This window comes from Bufo gargarizans, chromosome 1, assembly GCF_014858855.1.
Source record: "Bufo gargarizans isolate SCDJY-AF-19 chromosome 1, ASM1485885v1, whole genome shotgun sequence".
NCBI classification, from domain to species: Eukaryota; Metazoa; Chordata; class Amphibia; order Anura; family Bufonidae; genus Bufo; species Bufo gargarizans.
This window is the reverse complement of record NC_058080.1, coordinates 523,760,083-523,778,046: the sequence shown is the minus strand read 5'-3', so window position 1 is coordinate 523,778,046 and position 17,964 is coordinate 523,760,083. Positions and strand designations below refer to the sequence as shown.

Sequence of the window (17,964 nt, the reverse complement as noted above, 5' to 3'; positions counted from 1 at the left end):
ACTCTGATCCGTCAGAACAATAGCCCCCAAAAAACTGATCCTGTCTGTTGAGCATCCGCCTTCACTCGGTCCGCATTTGGTCAGTAATCCATCAGTATTGTTAATGCCAAAAAAAAACAGGAGTGGATCCAAAACAGAGATGACACATGAATAGAATATTGGCATGTCTTCTGGGTTTTGTACCCACTCATGCTTTTGGCTACCAAATCACAAGCCAATTCGGATGGGACCATGGCTTGTGATGCCATGGCTTGTGATGCTTCACAGACAGGATCCGTTGTGCGCCTCATTTTTCCTTTCTTCTGACAGGTCAGAAGAAGGGTCAAATAAATGATGATGTCAGCCAGGCGGAAATGCTAAATAGTGGCCCAGTCAAAAAGTGCGAGGGTGGGAACACCATGAGAAGTCCACAGAGTGGACTTATGACATACTGGTGAGGTGGAAGAACCACAGGGTGGCCCAATGACAGAGTCTGAAGGTGGCGATAGCATCAGGAGGAGGCCACAGTGTGGCACAATGACAGTGTGGAGGTGGCGGCAGCATCAGGAGGCCACAGAGTGGCACAATTACAGAGTGTGGAGGTGAAGGCAGCATCAGGAGGCCACAGAGTGGCACATAGACCGTGTTGAGGTGTAGTTAGCATCAGGAGGAGGAAACGGGGTGGCACAATGACAGTGTGGAGCTGGCAGCAGCAGCATCAGGAGGCCACAGAGTGGCACAATGACAGTGTGGAGGTGGCAGCAGCAGCATCAGGAGATTACAGAATGGCAAGATCACATAGTGTGGAGGTGACAGCAGCATCAGGAGACCACAGAGTGGCATGGTGACATAGTGTAAAGGTGGCAGCAGCATCAGGAGACCACAGAGTGACCCGGTGACAGAGTGGGGAGGTGGGTGGCAATACGAGTACCAGCTGAAGGTGGTGGGTGAAAGAAGGAGCACTTGGCATCAGATGTGTGGAATCAGGCAGGTGGCAGCATCAGAATAGTAGCTGAGGCAGGTAGCCAGAAGAAACCAGTCTTTTTTGTAAAAGTGTTGTTGTGTCACCATGGATGAACTAGTCTGATGCATCAGGCATTGGTGGGTGAAAATCCTGGCTGATCCACGCCTGATTCATCTTGACAAAGGTCAGTCTCTCCACATTTTGGGTGAACAGGCAAGCTCTTCTTGGGGTATGGCCCCCGCTGCACTAAACACCCGCTCTGATGCCACACTACTGGTCGGGGCAGGACAGCTCCAGGGCAAACTCTGTCAGTTGCGGCCACAAATCCAGTTTGGCTGCCCAGTAGGACAGTGGACCTTCAATGTGGGGTGGCAGGGTGCTGTCCAAGTATGCCACTACCTGCTGGTGAAGGTCCTGCTCCAGGTCTAGCTGCTGGTGGTGAGCACTTTCTTCACTAGGCATGTTAAGAAAGCTGCTCATCATCGACTCTAGACTCAAGTTGCTGATATGGAGCTGGAAATGCTCCTACCCCCACCGCACAGCAGCCATGGCAGAGGAACGTGAGCGCATAGGGCCCCCCGGTCAGAACTGCGAGAGGATGGACGATGGCGCAGATAGGCAGTGGCCAACTGACTACATAGAATGTCTCTATAGTAGTTCGATTTATCCTCCCTCTCAGCGGGTGTAAAAAAGGCCCCCATTTTGGACCGGTAGCGAGGGTCTAACAAGGTGGAGAGCCAGAAGTCATCCCTCTGCCGAATTCTGACAAGCAAGTGAGCATGCATCGGGCTATTTGTGCAAGTGACTTAGAGGAACTCCCTGCCTTCATCTCCATCGCATACTGCCACCGTGTGTCTGGGTCATCTGCCTCATTTTCCTCATTGCCCTCTTCTGTCTGCTCCTGCTCCTCCTCTTCTGTCAACTGTGTGCAAAAAACACCCATTTCACTACACATTTCTTGTGCTCCAATGTCCTCCTCCTCCAGTTCTGCCCTTACAGGGCTCATGTGGCCATGAAAGCTAGGTGTCACGTCTCCAGTCCCCTGACCAAGCAGATTTTCCAGCATCTGTTCCAGGACATGAAGCAGTGGAATTACGTTTTTTATGCAGTAGTCCTGGCGACTGACAAATAACGTGGCCTCCTCAAAGGGCCTGAGCAAACGGCAGGTGTCACGCATGAGCTGCCACTGGCTAACATCGAAGTTCCACAGGAGAGTACTCCTGTCCACTTGGATCATCAAGAAATTGTTTATGGCCTTTCTCTGTTCGTATAGTCGGTCCAACATATGGAGGGTGGAATTCCAACAGTTGGAAACGTTGCATATGAGCTTATGTTGGGGGATGCAATTCTGCCGCTGCAGCTCAACAAGGCAGTGCTTTGCAGTGTTCGAGTGGCTGAAGTGCATGCAAAGTTTCCTGGCCATTTTTAGGATGTCTTGCATATGTGTGGAAGACTTCAGGAACGGCTCCAAAGGTTCAACATATCTCTTCAACAAAGATTTATGAAACACATTATTAATTTTCAGGGCCTGAGGAAGTTCAAGACGAAAATCTACAGGATTAATAATGGCAGTGAACTTATATGGACCAATAAACCTTGGATCCAACTTCCAAGAAGGTACCTTCAACATAATGTTTCTTGTGGACAGCCACACAGAATCACCCACTCTTAGGTCCGGATCATTCATACGTTTCCTGTCAGCCACACGGTTACACTTGTTGCCCATATTCATCAAGTTATTATGAATTTTCCACCATATAGATAACAATAATGATGAAAAATGTTCCTCCTCAAGGATACCAGAAGTATCAGAAGCAGAAAATGTGCCAAACTGCTGGTGAACCCATATGCCCTAAAAAATGGTGACCATTGGACTGCTGTCTACGATTGTTTTTGGCAAACTCTGCCAAAGACAAAAATGAAGACCACTCCTCCTGGTTCTCAGAGACAAAACATCTCAAGTAAGTCCCCAGACTCTGAATCTGTCTGTTCGACCGAGCATGAAAAGCCGAAGAAAAGGACAGTTGTACCCCAGTCGAGTACAGAACGCCTTCTAGAATCTGGAAACAAACAGAGTCCAATGATCTGAGACCACATCAGAGGGAATGCCATGGAGTTTCACAATGTTATCAACAAACACTTGTGCAAGTGTTTTAGCATTAGGTAGGCCTGGCAACACTATAAAGTACACCATTTTACTAAAGCGTTCAACTGCCATGAAAATGACTGTCTTTCCTGAAGAATTAGGTAGATCAGAGATAAAATCCATGGATAAGTGAGTCCATGGTCTGGATGGGATGGGCAAAGAAAGTAGAGATCCGGAATGCCAAGTATGTGTCACCTTAGCACGTGCACAGGTACAGTACTGCAGGCTGACACATAGTCCTCAACACACTTACGCAACCCCGGCCACCAGAATCTACAAGAGATGAGGTCGGCAGTGGATCTACTCCCCAGGTGTCCCATAAGAACCATACATTGATGTTCCTCAAAAACCTTGTGACGCAATTCTGATGGCACAAACAGTTTCCCAGAGTATAGTACTCAGATTTACAAAATCACCACCTCCAGGAAAACTACGTGACAATGCATCTGCCTTGACATTCTTAACCCCAGGACAATAGGTGACAATGAAATTAAATCTGGTGAAAAACAAAGACCATCTGGCTTGTCTCGGGTTCAGTGGTTTAGCCGAACCCAGATAAGCCAAGTTTTTGTGATCTGTGAATCACCTATTCAAATCAATGACACCATTCCTCAAAAGCCAAATTAATGATCTCTGTTACCCACATCATAATTTCTGTCTACGAAAAAGTTTTTTAAAGTGAAAAAGGCACATGGATGCCATTTACCATGTGACAAGCCCTGCAATAAAACTGTTCCTACCCCCACCTCAGACATGTTCCACTTCCACAATGAAAGGTTGTGATTAGTGTTAATCGAGCATGAATACCTGTTCAGCTCGAGCATCTCGATGCTCGGCACATGGCGGAACTCGGCCGAGTACCGCATGTGCTCGAGCGCCATGCTCAAGTCTGCTCCCCGCACATTTCTTGGCTGCTATGCAGCCAATAAACGTTCAGGTAAGTACTGCCAGGGGCGTAGCGTGGGGGGGGCCAGGGGGGCCGTTGCCCCGGGCGCCAAAGTGCAGGGGGGCGCTCCGGTGCCGGCTGAAAGATTTTATATTGTAAGTTTTTTTCAGGTTGCGGCATGCGGCGCAACGGCCGGCCAGAGTCTGAGGCAGAGAGCTCAGCTGTTTAGTGCGTGCGCCCGCCCGGCCCTGATGCAGATGATTCATTTGTGCGGTCGCGGCGGGCGGGCGCACTACTGGTTAACTGAACAGTTCACTAGCTAGACTAATTAACATACATCATGATTGGCGGCTGGCGCCGCCTCCTTCTCCTCGCCGCCTCCTTCTCCTAGTGCTAGTGGCAATCATTAGGCTGGCCGCTGGCCTGGCTCCCTCCGGCTCCGCCCACTTTCCAGGCGGGAAACACAGTGCGGAGCGCGGGAGCCAGAGCCAGCAGAAGATTGCCAGGAGGCAGGAGCAGGAGGCGGCGCCGCGGCAGAAGAGACTGAGTCAGTCGGAGTCTGTTATATGGACTTGGGGCAGTTGGGGGGCTTTTTGCAGGGGCTGAAGGGAGGAGGAATAATCATTGTACACTGGAGACTGTTAGAGGGGTCTGAAGAGAGGGGGTGAAGTGATATTATTTACATGGGACTGTATGCTGGAGAGGCTAAAGGCAGAGAGAGTGATGTATTTTACATGGGACTGTATGCTGGAGGGGCTGAAGGCAGGAGAGGTGATATTATTTTACATGGGGACTGTATGCTGGAAGGGCTGAAGGCCGGGGAAGGTTTGTATTTTACATGGGACTGTATTTTGGAGGGGCTGAAGGCGGGGCGTGATGTATTTTAAATGGGACTGTATGCTGAAGGAGCTCTAGGCAGGCAGCGAAGAGAGGAAGGGTGATATTATTTACATGGGACTGTATGTTGGAGGGGCTGAAGGCAAGGAGTGATGTATTTTACATGGGACTGTATGCTGGAGGGGCGCACTGCGCATGCGTGTCGGCATCATGTTCATTCCCTGTACTGGCATCAGCACAGGGAACGAACTACGCATGCGCTAGCTCACGCATCGCGAGATTTCGGCGCTCCAGCTCTGTGACGTCAGCCAGCAAGGAGGAGATTCGGAGGACGCGGGGCGGTGCTGGGCTCCTTTCTGCTGGACTCATCTCCGGATACAGGACTCATATCCGGTCATTTGCATAAGGATCAAAACTGTTTTTTAACACAATAAAAGCGCAGAGAGCTATGGGGACTGGGTATTGCAGATGTGCTAGTGGCCATCTAGCAGCCCATGTCCCCAGCTCTATGCACAAAATCCTGGGGACAGGTTCCCTTTAAGAATAATAATAACACAGAGGGGCCAGTATATATTATAATTACACAGAGGGCATTATACTTCTGGGCACTACGGGTGGAGGGGTGGTCTGTTATCTGAGGATGATAGTAAAGTGAGAAATTAACAATTTTTCTGTGAAACTCTGCAGAGTCGCGGCTGAAAGAAGGTATCATGGCGGTCTTATGTCCGAATCAAGACGTTGAGGAAGGTCTACATCACAGGAGATGTCACTGGAGGTAACAGGTATGTGCTGCTGTACTCTACTGTATAGTGTGTACCATTATATGTAATGCCCATCCACATATCTGTTTAGGGGGGGTGGCTATAGGATTTGGCCCTACACTGCCGAAGCCTGCCCCCCGACTTCAGGTCACACTGTACGTGTTCTGAATTCTGGGGCCTCACACCCATCTACTACATTATCTGTACTCACAGAGTTACCACTGTGTTATCTGTGGTATTACATAGGACTGCAGGTGACATCTGCTACATTATCTGTACTCAGTTATCACTTTGTTATCTGTGGGCGTTTCATAGGACTGTAGGTGACATGTACTGCATTATTTGTAAAAAGGGGCGCGTTCACAGGTTGGGGGGGGGGGGCGCAATACTTGGCTTGCCCTGGGCGCTGGCAACCCACGCTACGCCACTGAGTACTGCCCTCACTGTATGTTGGCTACTGGCAATACAGTGATTGGCTAGCCGCAACACATCAGCGGGTGCTATATAGCACCCGATGGCGCATGTTCGGTTTATTCGTACTCAGGGAAAGTTGAGCATAGGAACGGACAGAGAGTGTAGGGAGTGTAAATATTTTTTTGTACAAAAACATTTCAGAGACCCAAAAAACCTTGTAATGACTATTGTGTGTGACAGCAGCAATATATGTTTGTAGCACAACCTGTGCTAAATTGCTCAGTGTTAGGGAGAGCTGTGAATAGGAAGGGACAGACAGTGTAGGGAGTGTGATGAAAAGATTTTTAGACAAAAAACTTTTCAGACACCCAAAAGACCTTTGATGGACTATTGTGTGTGACAGTAGCATTATATATTTTTAGTGCATCCTGCACTAAATGCCATGTAATAATCAGCTGCAGACAGTTAAATTCTTTGGACCACATCTCCTGTGTGAAGTGTGCATATTCCTAGAATATCAGTGACATCCAGTGTACTTTATTCGTAGACGGTGTGCGCTGCGGACAGTTAAATTATCCGCGCCACATCTCCTGTTTAAAGTGTGTGCATCCTTAAAATATCATTGACATCCAGTGTAATTTTTCCATAGACACTTGTGAACTGTAACATTACCTGTGGTACCTGTCCTGTATAACGTTTCCTCATTACAAATACCTTTGTAAATTTTTTTGCACATACAGTTCCAAATCCTACGCTACTGTACATGTGACATACTTTCAAGCATATGTCACATTTAAAATGAAGAAGGAGAGCAGTAAGGGATGGGGAAGTGGCCGTGGGCGTGGAGAAACTGTGCCTGCTGCCAGAGCACAAGAAAAACAATCATACACGATACCTAGCTTCATGTCCCAGTTTGCAGGGCGGCGCAGGACACCACTCTTAAAGTCAGACCAGTGGGACCAGGTGGTCGGTTGGATTGCAGCAGATAATGCTTCCAGTCGGTTAAGCACCACCCTGTCTTCCACCAAGTCCAGTCTCAGTAGCCAGAAGTCTGGTCAGCACAATCCTCACCCTGATCCTCCTTCCTGCCACCATGTACAGTCTGGCTAAACAAGTGATCCCACACTCGGATCTTCCGAGGACCTCTTTTTATTGTCATTACTTGATTAGGCCCTCTCTCCAAGCACACTTGAAGAGGGACATGGGATCTTATGCCCTGATTCCCAACCTCTTGAGAATCCACAGTCACAAGAACATGACGGTGCAGAACAGCAATTAGTGTTTAATGAGGTTGATGATGATGAGACACAGTTGCCAATGAGTGAACCGCAATTACTCAAGAGGTTGATGAAGAGGATGAGACACAGTTGTCATTCACTGAGGTTGTGGTTAGGTCAACAAATCAGGAGGATGATCAGAGTGAGGAAGTGGAAGAGGAGGTGGTGAACGATGACGTAACCGAGCCAAATTGGGAAGGTGGAAAGCCGAGCGAGGACAGCAGTACAGAGGGGGAGGGATCTGCAGCACCGCAACAGGCGGGAAGAGGCAGTGGGGTGCCAAAAGAGAGAAGGCGGGCCACACCAAACAGCCCTGCAACTGTTCCAGAGAGCACCCCCTTGCAGAAATCTCCCTTGCCAAGAGGTAGATACTCCGCAGTATGGCGCTTTTTTGAGGAAAGTGCAGACGACAAAAGAATAGCAGTTTGCAATCTGTGCCATACAAAAATGAGCCGGGTGTGAACACTAGCAATTTCACCACCACCAGCATGATCCGCCACATGGCATCCAAGCACCGCAATAAGTGGGACAAACGCCTGGGTCCACAATTAGTGTCTGCAGGTCACACCACTGCCTCCTCTTCCCTCTAGGTTACGTGCTGGACAATCCCTTGCCAAAGGCGCAGGCGATGATGCCTCCCGCCCTGCACCTGAACCTTCGCAAGCACCATCAGCGACCACATTCACTTCCGTGTCCCAGCACAGCATCCAAATGTCCTTACCCCAGGACTTTGAATGCAAGCGAAAATACCCAGCCACCCACCCACAGGCCATAGCACTATATGTGCAACTTTCCAAATTATTGGCCCTAGAAATGTTGCCATTTAGGCTTGGGGACACTGAGGCCTTCTGCATCCTGATGTCGGCGGCCATCCCGCGTTACGCAGTCCCCAGCCTTCACAATTTTTCAAGGTGTGCCAACATGTGTCCTGTAATATCACATGTGCCCTGACCAATGCAGTTACTGGGAAGGTCCACTTAACCACGGACACATGGACAAGTGCATTCAGCCAGGGACGCTACATTTTTCTGACGGCACACTGGGTGAATGTTGTGGAGGCAGGGAGCTAGTCATACCTTGGGATGGCACAGGTGCTACCGACGCCAAGGATTGTGGGCCCTACGTTGATCAGGGTTTCTGCCAGCACCTACGTTAGTGGCTCCAAACCTCACTCCAAATCCTCAGCTTCCTCCTCCACTTCCACCTCCGAATTATCCGCGTGAAGTACAAGTCAGTCATCAGTCGGTAGCTGGAAGCATTGTAGCATTGCAGTGGGGAAGCGGCAACAGGCCGCACTGAAGCTGATGTGCTTAGGGGACAAACAACACACTGCTGCAGAGCTGTGGCAGGGGATAAGAGAGCAGACTGAGCTCAACCAGGCATGGTTGTGTCTGAAAATGGCCGTAACTTGGTGGCGCCTTTGGAGCTTGGCACGCTCAGACACATACCATGCCTAGCCCACGGGTTCAAACGTGTGGTTCAGCGGTTTCTCAAAACCTATTTTAATTTGCTTGAGCTACTGGTGAAGGTGGGCCACATGTGTGCACATTTCCGCAAGTCATCGATAGCTTCAGCCGGTGTGCCAACGCTGCAGCAGCACTTGAAATTGCCAGCTTACCGACTTTTGTGCAACGTGAGCATGCGCTGGAACACCACGTTCCATATGATGGCCAGGCTTTGTGAGCAGCAGAGGGCAGTAGTGGAATACCAGCTGCAACATGTTCATTGCCTTTACAGTCAACTTCCGCTATTCACAAGCAAGGAGTGGGCATGGATGTCTGACCTCTGTGAGGTTTTAGTAAACTTTGAGGAATCAACATAGATGGTGTTACGCTATTATCAGCGCAACAATCCCACTTCTGTGTCTACTCAAATGCTCATTGATCACAATTAAAGATGACGCTTTGCATGTGAAAGAGGTGGAAATGGGGAAAGACATTACACAGGGTGATTGCCAGACCACTCTCAGTTTGTCTTCTCAGCGCAAATTGGACGATGAAGGGGAGGAGGAGGAGGAGCAGGAGACGGTTGCCTCTGCTACAGAGGGTAGTACTCATGGAAGTTGAATTCCATCTGTTCAGCGTGGGTGGGCAGAAGAGGAGGAAGAGGATGAGGATATTTAGAGTCATCCTCCTGATGACAACAGCGAAGTCTTGCCTGTTGGTACTCTGGCACACATGGCTGACTTCACATTAGGCTGCCTTTCCTGTGACCTGCTTTTATACAACACAGATTACTGGTTGTTCACCCTTCTCGACCCCCGCTACAAAGAGAACTTCTCATCTCTCATTCCTATGGTGGAGAGGACGAGCAAAAAGTGCAATACCAGAAGATCCTTGTTGAAAAATTGCTCCAAAAATTTCCATCTGACAACGCTGGCGGCAGAGTCCGTAGTTCCTTGGCCAACCGAGGAGGGGAGACCAGGGGAACATACAGCAGTTCCAACAGAGGCAGGGCAACACTCTCCAAATCCTGCGACAGTTTCATGACACTCCGCCAGCACCCTTATTCTGATGCGCGGCCTAGTGTCACTAGGAGGGAAACAATTTGGAAGATGGTGAAGGAGTACATAGACTGTGTCAGCATCCTCAATGATCCCTCAGTGCCTTACAACTACTGGGTGTCCAAGCTGGACACGTGGCACGAACTGGCGCTCTACGCCTTGGAAATGCTGGCCTGCCCTTCCGCGATTGTTTTGTCTGAGCGAGTATTTAGTGCTGCTGGTGGCATTTTAACAGATACGTACGTGTATCTGCCTGTAAACTGAAAATGCTGACAGGTTAACTCTTATAAAAATGAACAAGGCCTGGATTGACCATGACTTCTCGTCTCCACCAGAGAAAAGCGGCTGAACATAAAGGCACTTTAAATGTGTTGTTTATAATGTACTGAATACACAGTATTCCCATGCACCCCTTCCACCACAAACAAGGGTATATGGTTGAATCTTCCTTTTCTCGTCCTTCTCCTCTTCCATCATATCAACATGCTTATTTGTCGCATATAATGCCCTCGCATATATGCCCTTTGCATATAATGTTTTATAGGGTCAGCTCACATGCAGGCCCTCGCATACAATTTTTTAGAGGATCAGCTCAGCTGCAGGCCCTCACATTTATTTTTTAGAGGGTCAGCTCAGCTCCAGGCACTCGCATATTATTTTTTTAGAGTGTCAGCTTAGCTGCAGGCCCTCACATATATTTTTTTAGAGGGTCAGCTCATCAGCAGGCCCTCACCTACAATCTTTTACTGGGTCAGCTCGCCAGCAGGCCCGCACATAAAATCTTTTACAAGGTCAGCTCACCAGCAGACCAGCACATAAAATCTTTTACAGGGTCAGCTCACCAGCAGGCCCCCACATACAATCTTTTACAGGGTCAGCTCACCTAAAGGCCCGCACATAAAATCTTTTACAGGGTCAGCTCACCTAAAGGCCCTCGCATTGAGGGTCAGCTCACCTGCAAGCCCGCACATGAAATCAATTACAGGGTCAGCTCACCAGCAGGCCCGCACATAAAATCTTTTACAGGGTCAGCTCACCAGCAGACCCACAACTCAAATCTTTTACAGGGTCGGCTCACCTGAAGGCCCTTGCATTTAATTTATTAGAGGGTCAGCTCACCTGCATGCCCTCACATATAATGCTTTACAGGGTCAGCTCACCTGAAGGCCCTCGCATATAATGATTTAGAGGGTCGGCTCACCAGCAGGCACGCACCTAAAATCTTTTAGAGGGTCAGATCACCAGCAAACCTTCACCTACAATCTTTTACAGGGTCAGCTCACCTGCAGGCTTGCACCTAAAATCTTTTACAGGGTCAGCTCACCTGCAGGCCCTCACCTAATTATACCTAATAGGTAATTTGCGCGCATGCTGCCTTGCTTGGATGTGGTAGCCGTAGCTGTTTCTTAGTCTCCATCTCCGAAATTGAGCCATCATTCCCCACGGGGATGTGCGATCGTCCCCAGGTTATCTAGAGTTACCAAAGTGGCAGCAGGCACTCGCCCATAATGTTTTAGATGGTCAGATCAGCCGGCCCTTGCTCCAAATGTTTTTGATGCATACTTGGAGTGCACCCTGCTAGCCGTCATTGAAGATCCGCTGGACTACTGGGCAGCCAAACTGGATTTGTGGCCACAACTGGAAAAGTTTGCCCTGGAAAAGCTGTCCTGCCTGGCCAGTAGTGTGGCATCAGAGCGGGTGTTTAGTGCGGCAGGGGCCATAGTTACCACAAGAAGACCTTGCCTGTCCACCCAAAATGTGGAGATACTGATGTTTGTCAAGATGAATCAGGCGTAGATCAGCCAGGATTTCTACCCACCAATGCCTGATGCATCAGAGTAGATCATTCATGGTGCCACACCAACACTTTGACAAAAGAGACCGGTTTCTTCTGGCTACCTGCCTCAGCTACTATTCTGATGCCACCACCCGCCTGATGCCACACATCTGATGCCAAGTGTTCCTTCTTTCACCCACCATCTTCAGCTGGTACTGGTATTGCCGCCCACCTCCCCACTGTCACAAGTTCACTCTGTGGTCTCCTGATGCTGCTGTTGCCACCTCCATAATGTCATCTGTGGTCTCCTCATGCTGCTTCCACCTTACCACTATGTAATAGGGTCACTCTGTGGACTTCTAATGCTGTTCTCACCCTCCTTACTACATGACTGGTCCACTATTTTGCCTTTCGGCCTGGCTGACATCATCATTTATTTGACCCTTCTTCTGATCTGTCAGAAGGAAGGAAAAATGAGACGCACAACGGATCCTCTTTGTGTAGCAGCTGTAAGGCCTGTACGGTCCCATCAGAATTGGCTTATGATTTGGTAGCCAAAAGCAGGAGTGGGTACAAAACACAGAAGACATGCAAATATTCCATTCACGTGTCGACTCTGTTTTGAATCAACTCCTGTTTTGTTTTGTTTTTTGCATTAGCAATACTGAGGGATTACTGACCAAATGTTGTACGAATGAAGGCAGATTCTCCACAGACAGGATCCGTTTTTTGGAGGTTATTGTTTTGATGGATCAGATGAAGGGCAAAATAATCAGTGAAATCAACACACACTTACTGCTGACACCCTCTCCACTCTGTCGGGGAGCTCTACTTGTATAAGCTTTTAATAGAACAGGTTCTGTAGACATCTTTGTGGAATCAGCTGATGACGGTGTAAAAGGAATCTGCTTCTTCTTGACTGTAACATCGACCTGTAAGGCTCAGTTCATATATGAGTTTTTTAGTCAGTTTTGGCCCCGTGACTGCCCAAATAAGTAAAGTGTGCAGTGATTCTAAGAGCAACGCCTGTAATCTGCATGTCATACTGACAGTATTATTTTACTACCACAGCAGACTCCCTATGCGTGTTACTGCAATGCACAGTGTTCTACGCCACTATAAAGGCTCTTTGCCACCAGTATATAGCCATTTAAATGTGATTCCCTGCAAATAAATTTGGCTCTAACCAAATTTTTTTGAATAATTAGACGAATCTGCTGAATCGAATTTTTGAAAAATTCTCTTATCTGTAATGTTGAATAAACAGACTCTCTGTGGATTTGAAAGGCTTAGTTTTTTCCACTCCTTACATCCGGAGTGTGTAGAGTTTCTTGCTCTAATCCTTGAAGTTCAGGGTATAAAACTGGTAAAGTGATCTCTTGGTTTGAGTTGGTACTGGAGGTCACTTTAGGAAGATACCCTGGCATAGTGCAAAATACCAAGCTTTTGCCCTGGTCTCTCAAATAAGGCCCTTTACAAGACTAGATAGATAGATACTAAAAAGTATTTAGAGAGAGCCAGTGTATTTGAAGATCTAATCAGACTGTGATTAGAGAATTTGCCTTGCAGTTGCAAGTTGATAGCTGTAAAATGTACCTTTAAGGTGTTTAACTTGAGGTCTTTCTTTACACCATCCTGTAGAAACTGTAGGACACTGTTGATAGTTTCTGTGTATGCTAAATAAACAAAATAAATTTGAACTGTGTGGAGATGCACACATACGGATTTCTGCCTAGTATTTCACATTATCACTCACAGATATTATCATCCACTACCCTTTTGATTTGTAAGACATGTATATGCTATTTTCTCAAACCTCAACCAAAAAAAAAAAAAAAAAAACTTTCAACTGGGTGGAGACACTGATTTCTGCCTAGTATTTCACAATTTCACTCAATATAATTGTCTGTTACCCTTCGTAAGACATGCTTTTTTCCTAAACTTAAACAAAACAAAAAAATAAAAATGAACTGTGTGGAGATATCCTGACTTTCACTGAGAGTTCAAATGCTATATTTATCCTCTGGATGGTAAAACACCTGTCTGCTGTTCAGTTTTGAGCTTATTCTCATGTATTTCCGTTAGTGTGCAAAAAAAACTAAAAGAAATGTCCTTGTATGTAGATGCTTTTGATATTCTGCAGCAACGACAGTAATTGCAGCTGGAATGTACTGCCAGGCACATCCAACCTCAGTTACTATCTTCTCACTATCCCTTGCTGACTGCTTTTCCTGCCTTTCTCTATTCTACACAATTCTTCTTCTTTCTAGCCTTTCCCTTCAGTGTCTATCCTTGCCTCTCCCTATTCTACACCCACAATTCTTCTTTGTAACAGCTACAGCTAGCCTCTCCCTTCACTGTCCCTGGCTGTAGAATACAAGCTTGATTGTGATTTTTTTTATTCAGCCCTTAAGCCAAGCAGGGCAAGCCCCCCACACCCTTTCCTCTCAGGGTCATGTGAGCACACTCTCAGAAGAATTTTTTTCAAACTTCATAACAACCTCCAGTCACTGCATGGCCCTAGGGAGCAGTTGTGTGAGGATTGCCACTGTGATCCGTGTTTGCACTTATTATTGTCAAAGCCGCTTTCACTCCTATCGTCCATGCACTCACTCCTTGTGGGCTTGCTTCACATCTGCCTAATGTTGCGTTTACATGAAGCAATTGTCAAGCCGACTATCAGGAACAAACATTATTAAGAACTCTTGTTTCTGATAATCGGCCCATGTAGAGGTTCTACAGATCAACAAATGAATGAGCAATGTGCTCATTTATTGGGTGAAATCATCATTTATGTGGACACCTAAATCATCATTTCTGGGTAGCAGATCGTACTGTGTAAACAGCCATCTGCTGACCACAAACAATCTGTATGAGGACGATCAAAGGCCTTAGTGATCACTAACAGTTAAGTGATTGCTGCATGTAAATGCAGAACTTTACCTCCAATGATGAGCAGGCAATTATTGGGAAGGGATAGTTCCTTCCCGATAATGGCCTGCTTTTTCGGTGCATGCAAATGTGCTTTTTTTATAAACATTTATTGTCTTGTACATACATTACTTACGGTATGGTAAAACCAGATCTCTTGTCTGTTGACTGCATGATCTGTCTACAAATAAGTTACATTTAACAGTTACCTTCATCTTACCCATATTAACTACTTTATACCAGAACATTATTAGATAAAAGTGTGAAAAAAAATAAGAGGAATGTATTGAGCTGTATATTAAAATATTATAGAATTCTCATCAAATAAAAGCTAAGATATCAATAATGTTATTCACTGTGTCCCTTTAAAACTGCAGCTATTGCTATCTACTGTACTTCATTAAAAACTTCTCCATCTTCTTTAACACACAGCAGTACAGTGTTTTGGTGACATGGGGAGGATCCAGTTTACAAAATACCACGGATTAAGTCCTCATGCACACGACCGTCTCTGTATTGCGGTCTACAAAATACGGATACCACCTGTGTGCATTCTGCATTTTTCTAACTCCCATCAGTAGAAATGGCTATTTTAACATGTGTGCTGTTTTTTTTTTTTTTTTGTAGGAAGAGTGCCTGACCCGTAGTAAATGTAGACCAGACACGAATCCGAAATGCGGTTGTGTACTTGAGGCCTTTACAGTACAGTACAAGTTGGAAAAGTAAATAAGGCCCCATATTCAAAACATTACTTTTATTGGAGAAGGGGTATGTATTGGCAGTCAAAAGGACTTTAAAAATGACTAACTTTGGATCTGGATTAATCCCTTTTTCAATGAGGACCTGAATTGTCAAATAGTTATTATAATACTGTATATTGAATAATACACATTTATAAAAAATAAGTATCTGGTTCTTGAAAGCCAATTATTTCTAAATGAGCTAGCAAATACTAATGAAAAAGTAGATTGAGCAGTACTGATAAGGGTATGGCTACAGTGCGTCATTGATCGTGCTACAACTGCCGCGGCCAGGAATGCAGGGGCATCACAGTGAAGCGGTGATCTCATAGAAATGAATGGGGTCTCAGTGCAAGCCTCATGTGTGCTGCTATTGTGACCCCTCAAACGTAAAATAAATCCAGCAGAGTTGGATTTTTTGCGATTCAGAAGTCCACTGCAATTTTCCTGCGATCGTGGACATGACAGCTGCCACGCGACCAGTTTCGCCATGTAGCCATACTCTAAGCCTTTTTTTTTTCATCTAGATTATTGTTATAGGTTAGAATTTAGAGCTAGGCACTACTTTTCTTAAAATAACTTTTTGAATAGACAATTTTACTTCCTTATTTCTTAAACTGTATAAAATTGGGTTAAGCACTGGTATAACAATAGTATAAAACACAGCAATCTCTTTGTCCATATTCAATGATTCATCAGAAGGTTTAAAGTAGGCAAAAACTAATGTTCCATAAAATAATAGAACAATGGTGATATGGGAGGCACAAGTAGAGAAAGCTTTCTTCTTGCCTTCAGCAGAACGGATATTCAATATAGCAAAAATAATGAATACATACGAGATAAAGATTAGGATAATGCAGATAAGCCCTAATATAAGATCAGTTACTATAAGAACATACTTGTTTAAAGAGATATTTGAGCAAGATAATGCTAGTACCTGAGGGACTTCACAAAAAAAATGATTGATTTCTTTTGGTCCACAAAATGACAACCACAAAGTGCTAGAAGAATGAAAAGAAGAACTCAAAAAACCAAAGGCCCACACGACAATTGACATAATGAAGCAAGATCTTTTACTCATAATACTTTGGTACCTTAATGGGTTACAGATAGCCAAATATCTGTCAAAGGACATAAAAGTTAGCAGAAGAAACTCAGTGTCCATACCAACAGTGAAAAAGAACATCTGGATAATACATTCATTGAATGATATAACTTTTTGCTGTGTAAATAAATTGAACAACATTTTTGGGACTGCTGACGTAATACAGATTATATCCAGAAGGGAGAGATTACCAAGGAAGAAATACATTGGTGTTTTTAATGCTGGGTCTAAATTTGTGATAATGATAATACATACATTACCAGCTATAGCTACTAAGTACATGGCAAGAAATACCAAAAATAAGAGGATATCCAGTTCAGGAGCACTGGAAAGTCCAAGAAGAATAAATTCAAAAATGCTAGATCCATTGTTCATCTTACAATCTATTTTGGCAATGAAGTAACAAAGAAAAAAATGATGGTTAATTACAAACTTTAATTGTTTTCAAGATGAAGACAGTAAAAAATTAACAAATTATGTATTCTATTCATTTCTTTTTTAATGCCAACACAATCTAGTTGAGTGCCAAGCTCCAAACATGTAATACAGCTGACACCCGACAGCAATGACCAGAATCAGAGATAACTCTGATCCTTGTCATCCAACTACTCAGATGCTGCAGTCAGTAGTGTCCTCTTCATATGAGAGTTTAGACATAGAAAGAGCTCTTCCTCTATCCACTGATCCGAGTCCCCAAGGCAAAATCACATGGTTTTAATTATATGGCAGCCTTACTATTGAAGTTTATGGTATCAGACGATCACATATTCAAGTCCTTTATTGGGAATAAAATTTACAGTATTTTTTTAAATGCTATAAAAATATAAAAAACAAAAATATAAAAAATATAAATAAAATAAAAACATAATTGATATCACCACTTCCGAAAATGGCCGAACTAATAAGATATAAAAATATTTATCATGCACTATGAATGCAGTAACAGGAAAAAAAAATAAAATCCAAATAACTGATTTGCTATTTGTTGCTCACATTGCCACCCAAAAAATGGAATAAAAAATGATAAAAACAAAGTATGTTCGCCAAAATGGTGATAATAAAAACTATAGCTGACCCTACAATAAATAATCTTTTAGACAACTAGGTTAATGGAAACATAAAAAAAGTTATTACTGTCGGAACATGATGATGCAAAGATTTTTTTTTCATACTGTAAAAACCCCAAAAGCCTTTACTGAAGTAGTTTTTTTTCTCCTTAATACTCCACAGACATTTTTTGTCCTATTTTCCAATTTTCCAATACAAGATATGATAAGTTAAATGATGTAATTAAAAAAATGCGGGGTGGAGGTTGCAGGGCGTGGCTTTGCGTGTACCAGAGCAGGAGCATGCATCTATAGATCAGTCTGCTGAAGTCTCAAAAGCGGCCAACACAGAGAGCTTTCCAGGCAACCTGCTACCCTATAATCATCTCTGGAGGCACTAAACAGCAAGCCACATTAACCAAGGGCAAAATAAGAATGGAGACATCAGCAAAACTCACCTCCTTCTTCTGTCCCTCCGCTCCCCAAGGTGGTTACGGTAAGAAAGAGAGCATGGCGTGCAAACGAGGGGATACATCCCCTAGCATTCCTCATGTAGTACAACCCTCCAGCCACTCTCCAAGCCAAGGGTTAGGGGCCT

The 17,964-nt window shown here is 45.2% G+C and overlaps 1 protein-coding gene across 1 annotated transcript; it reads right to left on the bottom strand.

The window, feature by feature from the left end:
* Window positions 1-15,756: 15,756 nt before the first annotated feature.
* On the bottom strand, window positions 15,757-16,695 carry LOC122928592 (olfactory receptor 5I1-like). The gene has a single exon (XM_044281587.1). The coding sequence runs from the start codon at window positions 16,693-16,695 to the stop codon at window positions 15,757-15,759; it is 939 nt and encodes a 312-aa protein (XP_044137522.1).
* Between the last annotated feature and the right edge of the window lie 1,269 nt (window positions 16,696-17,964).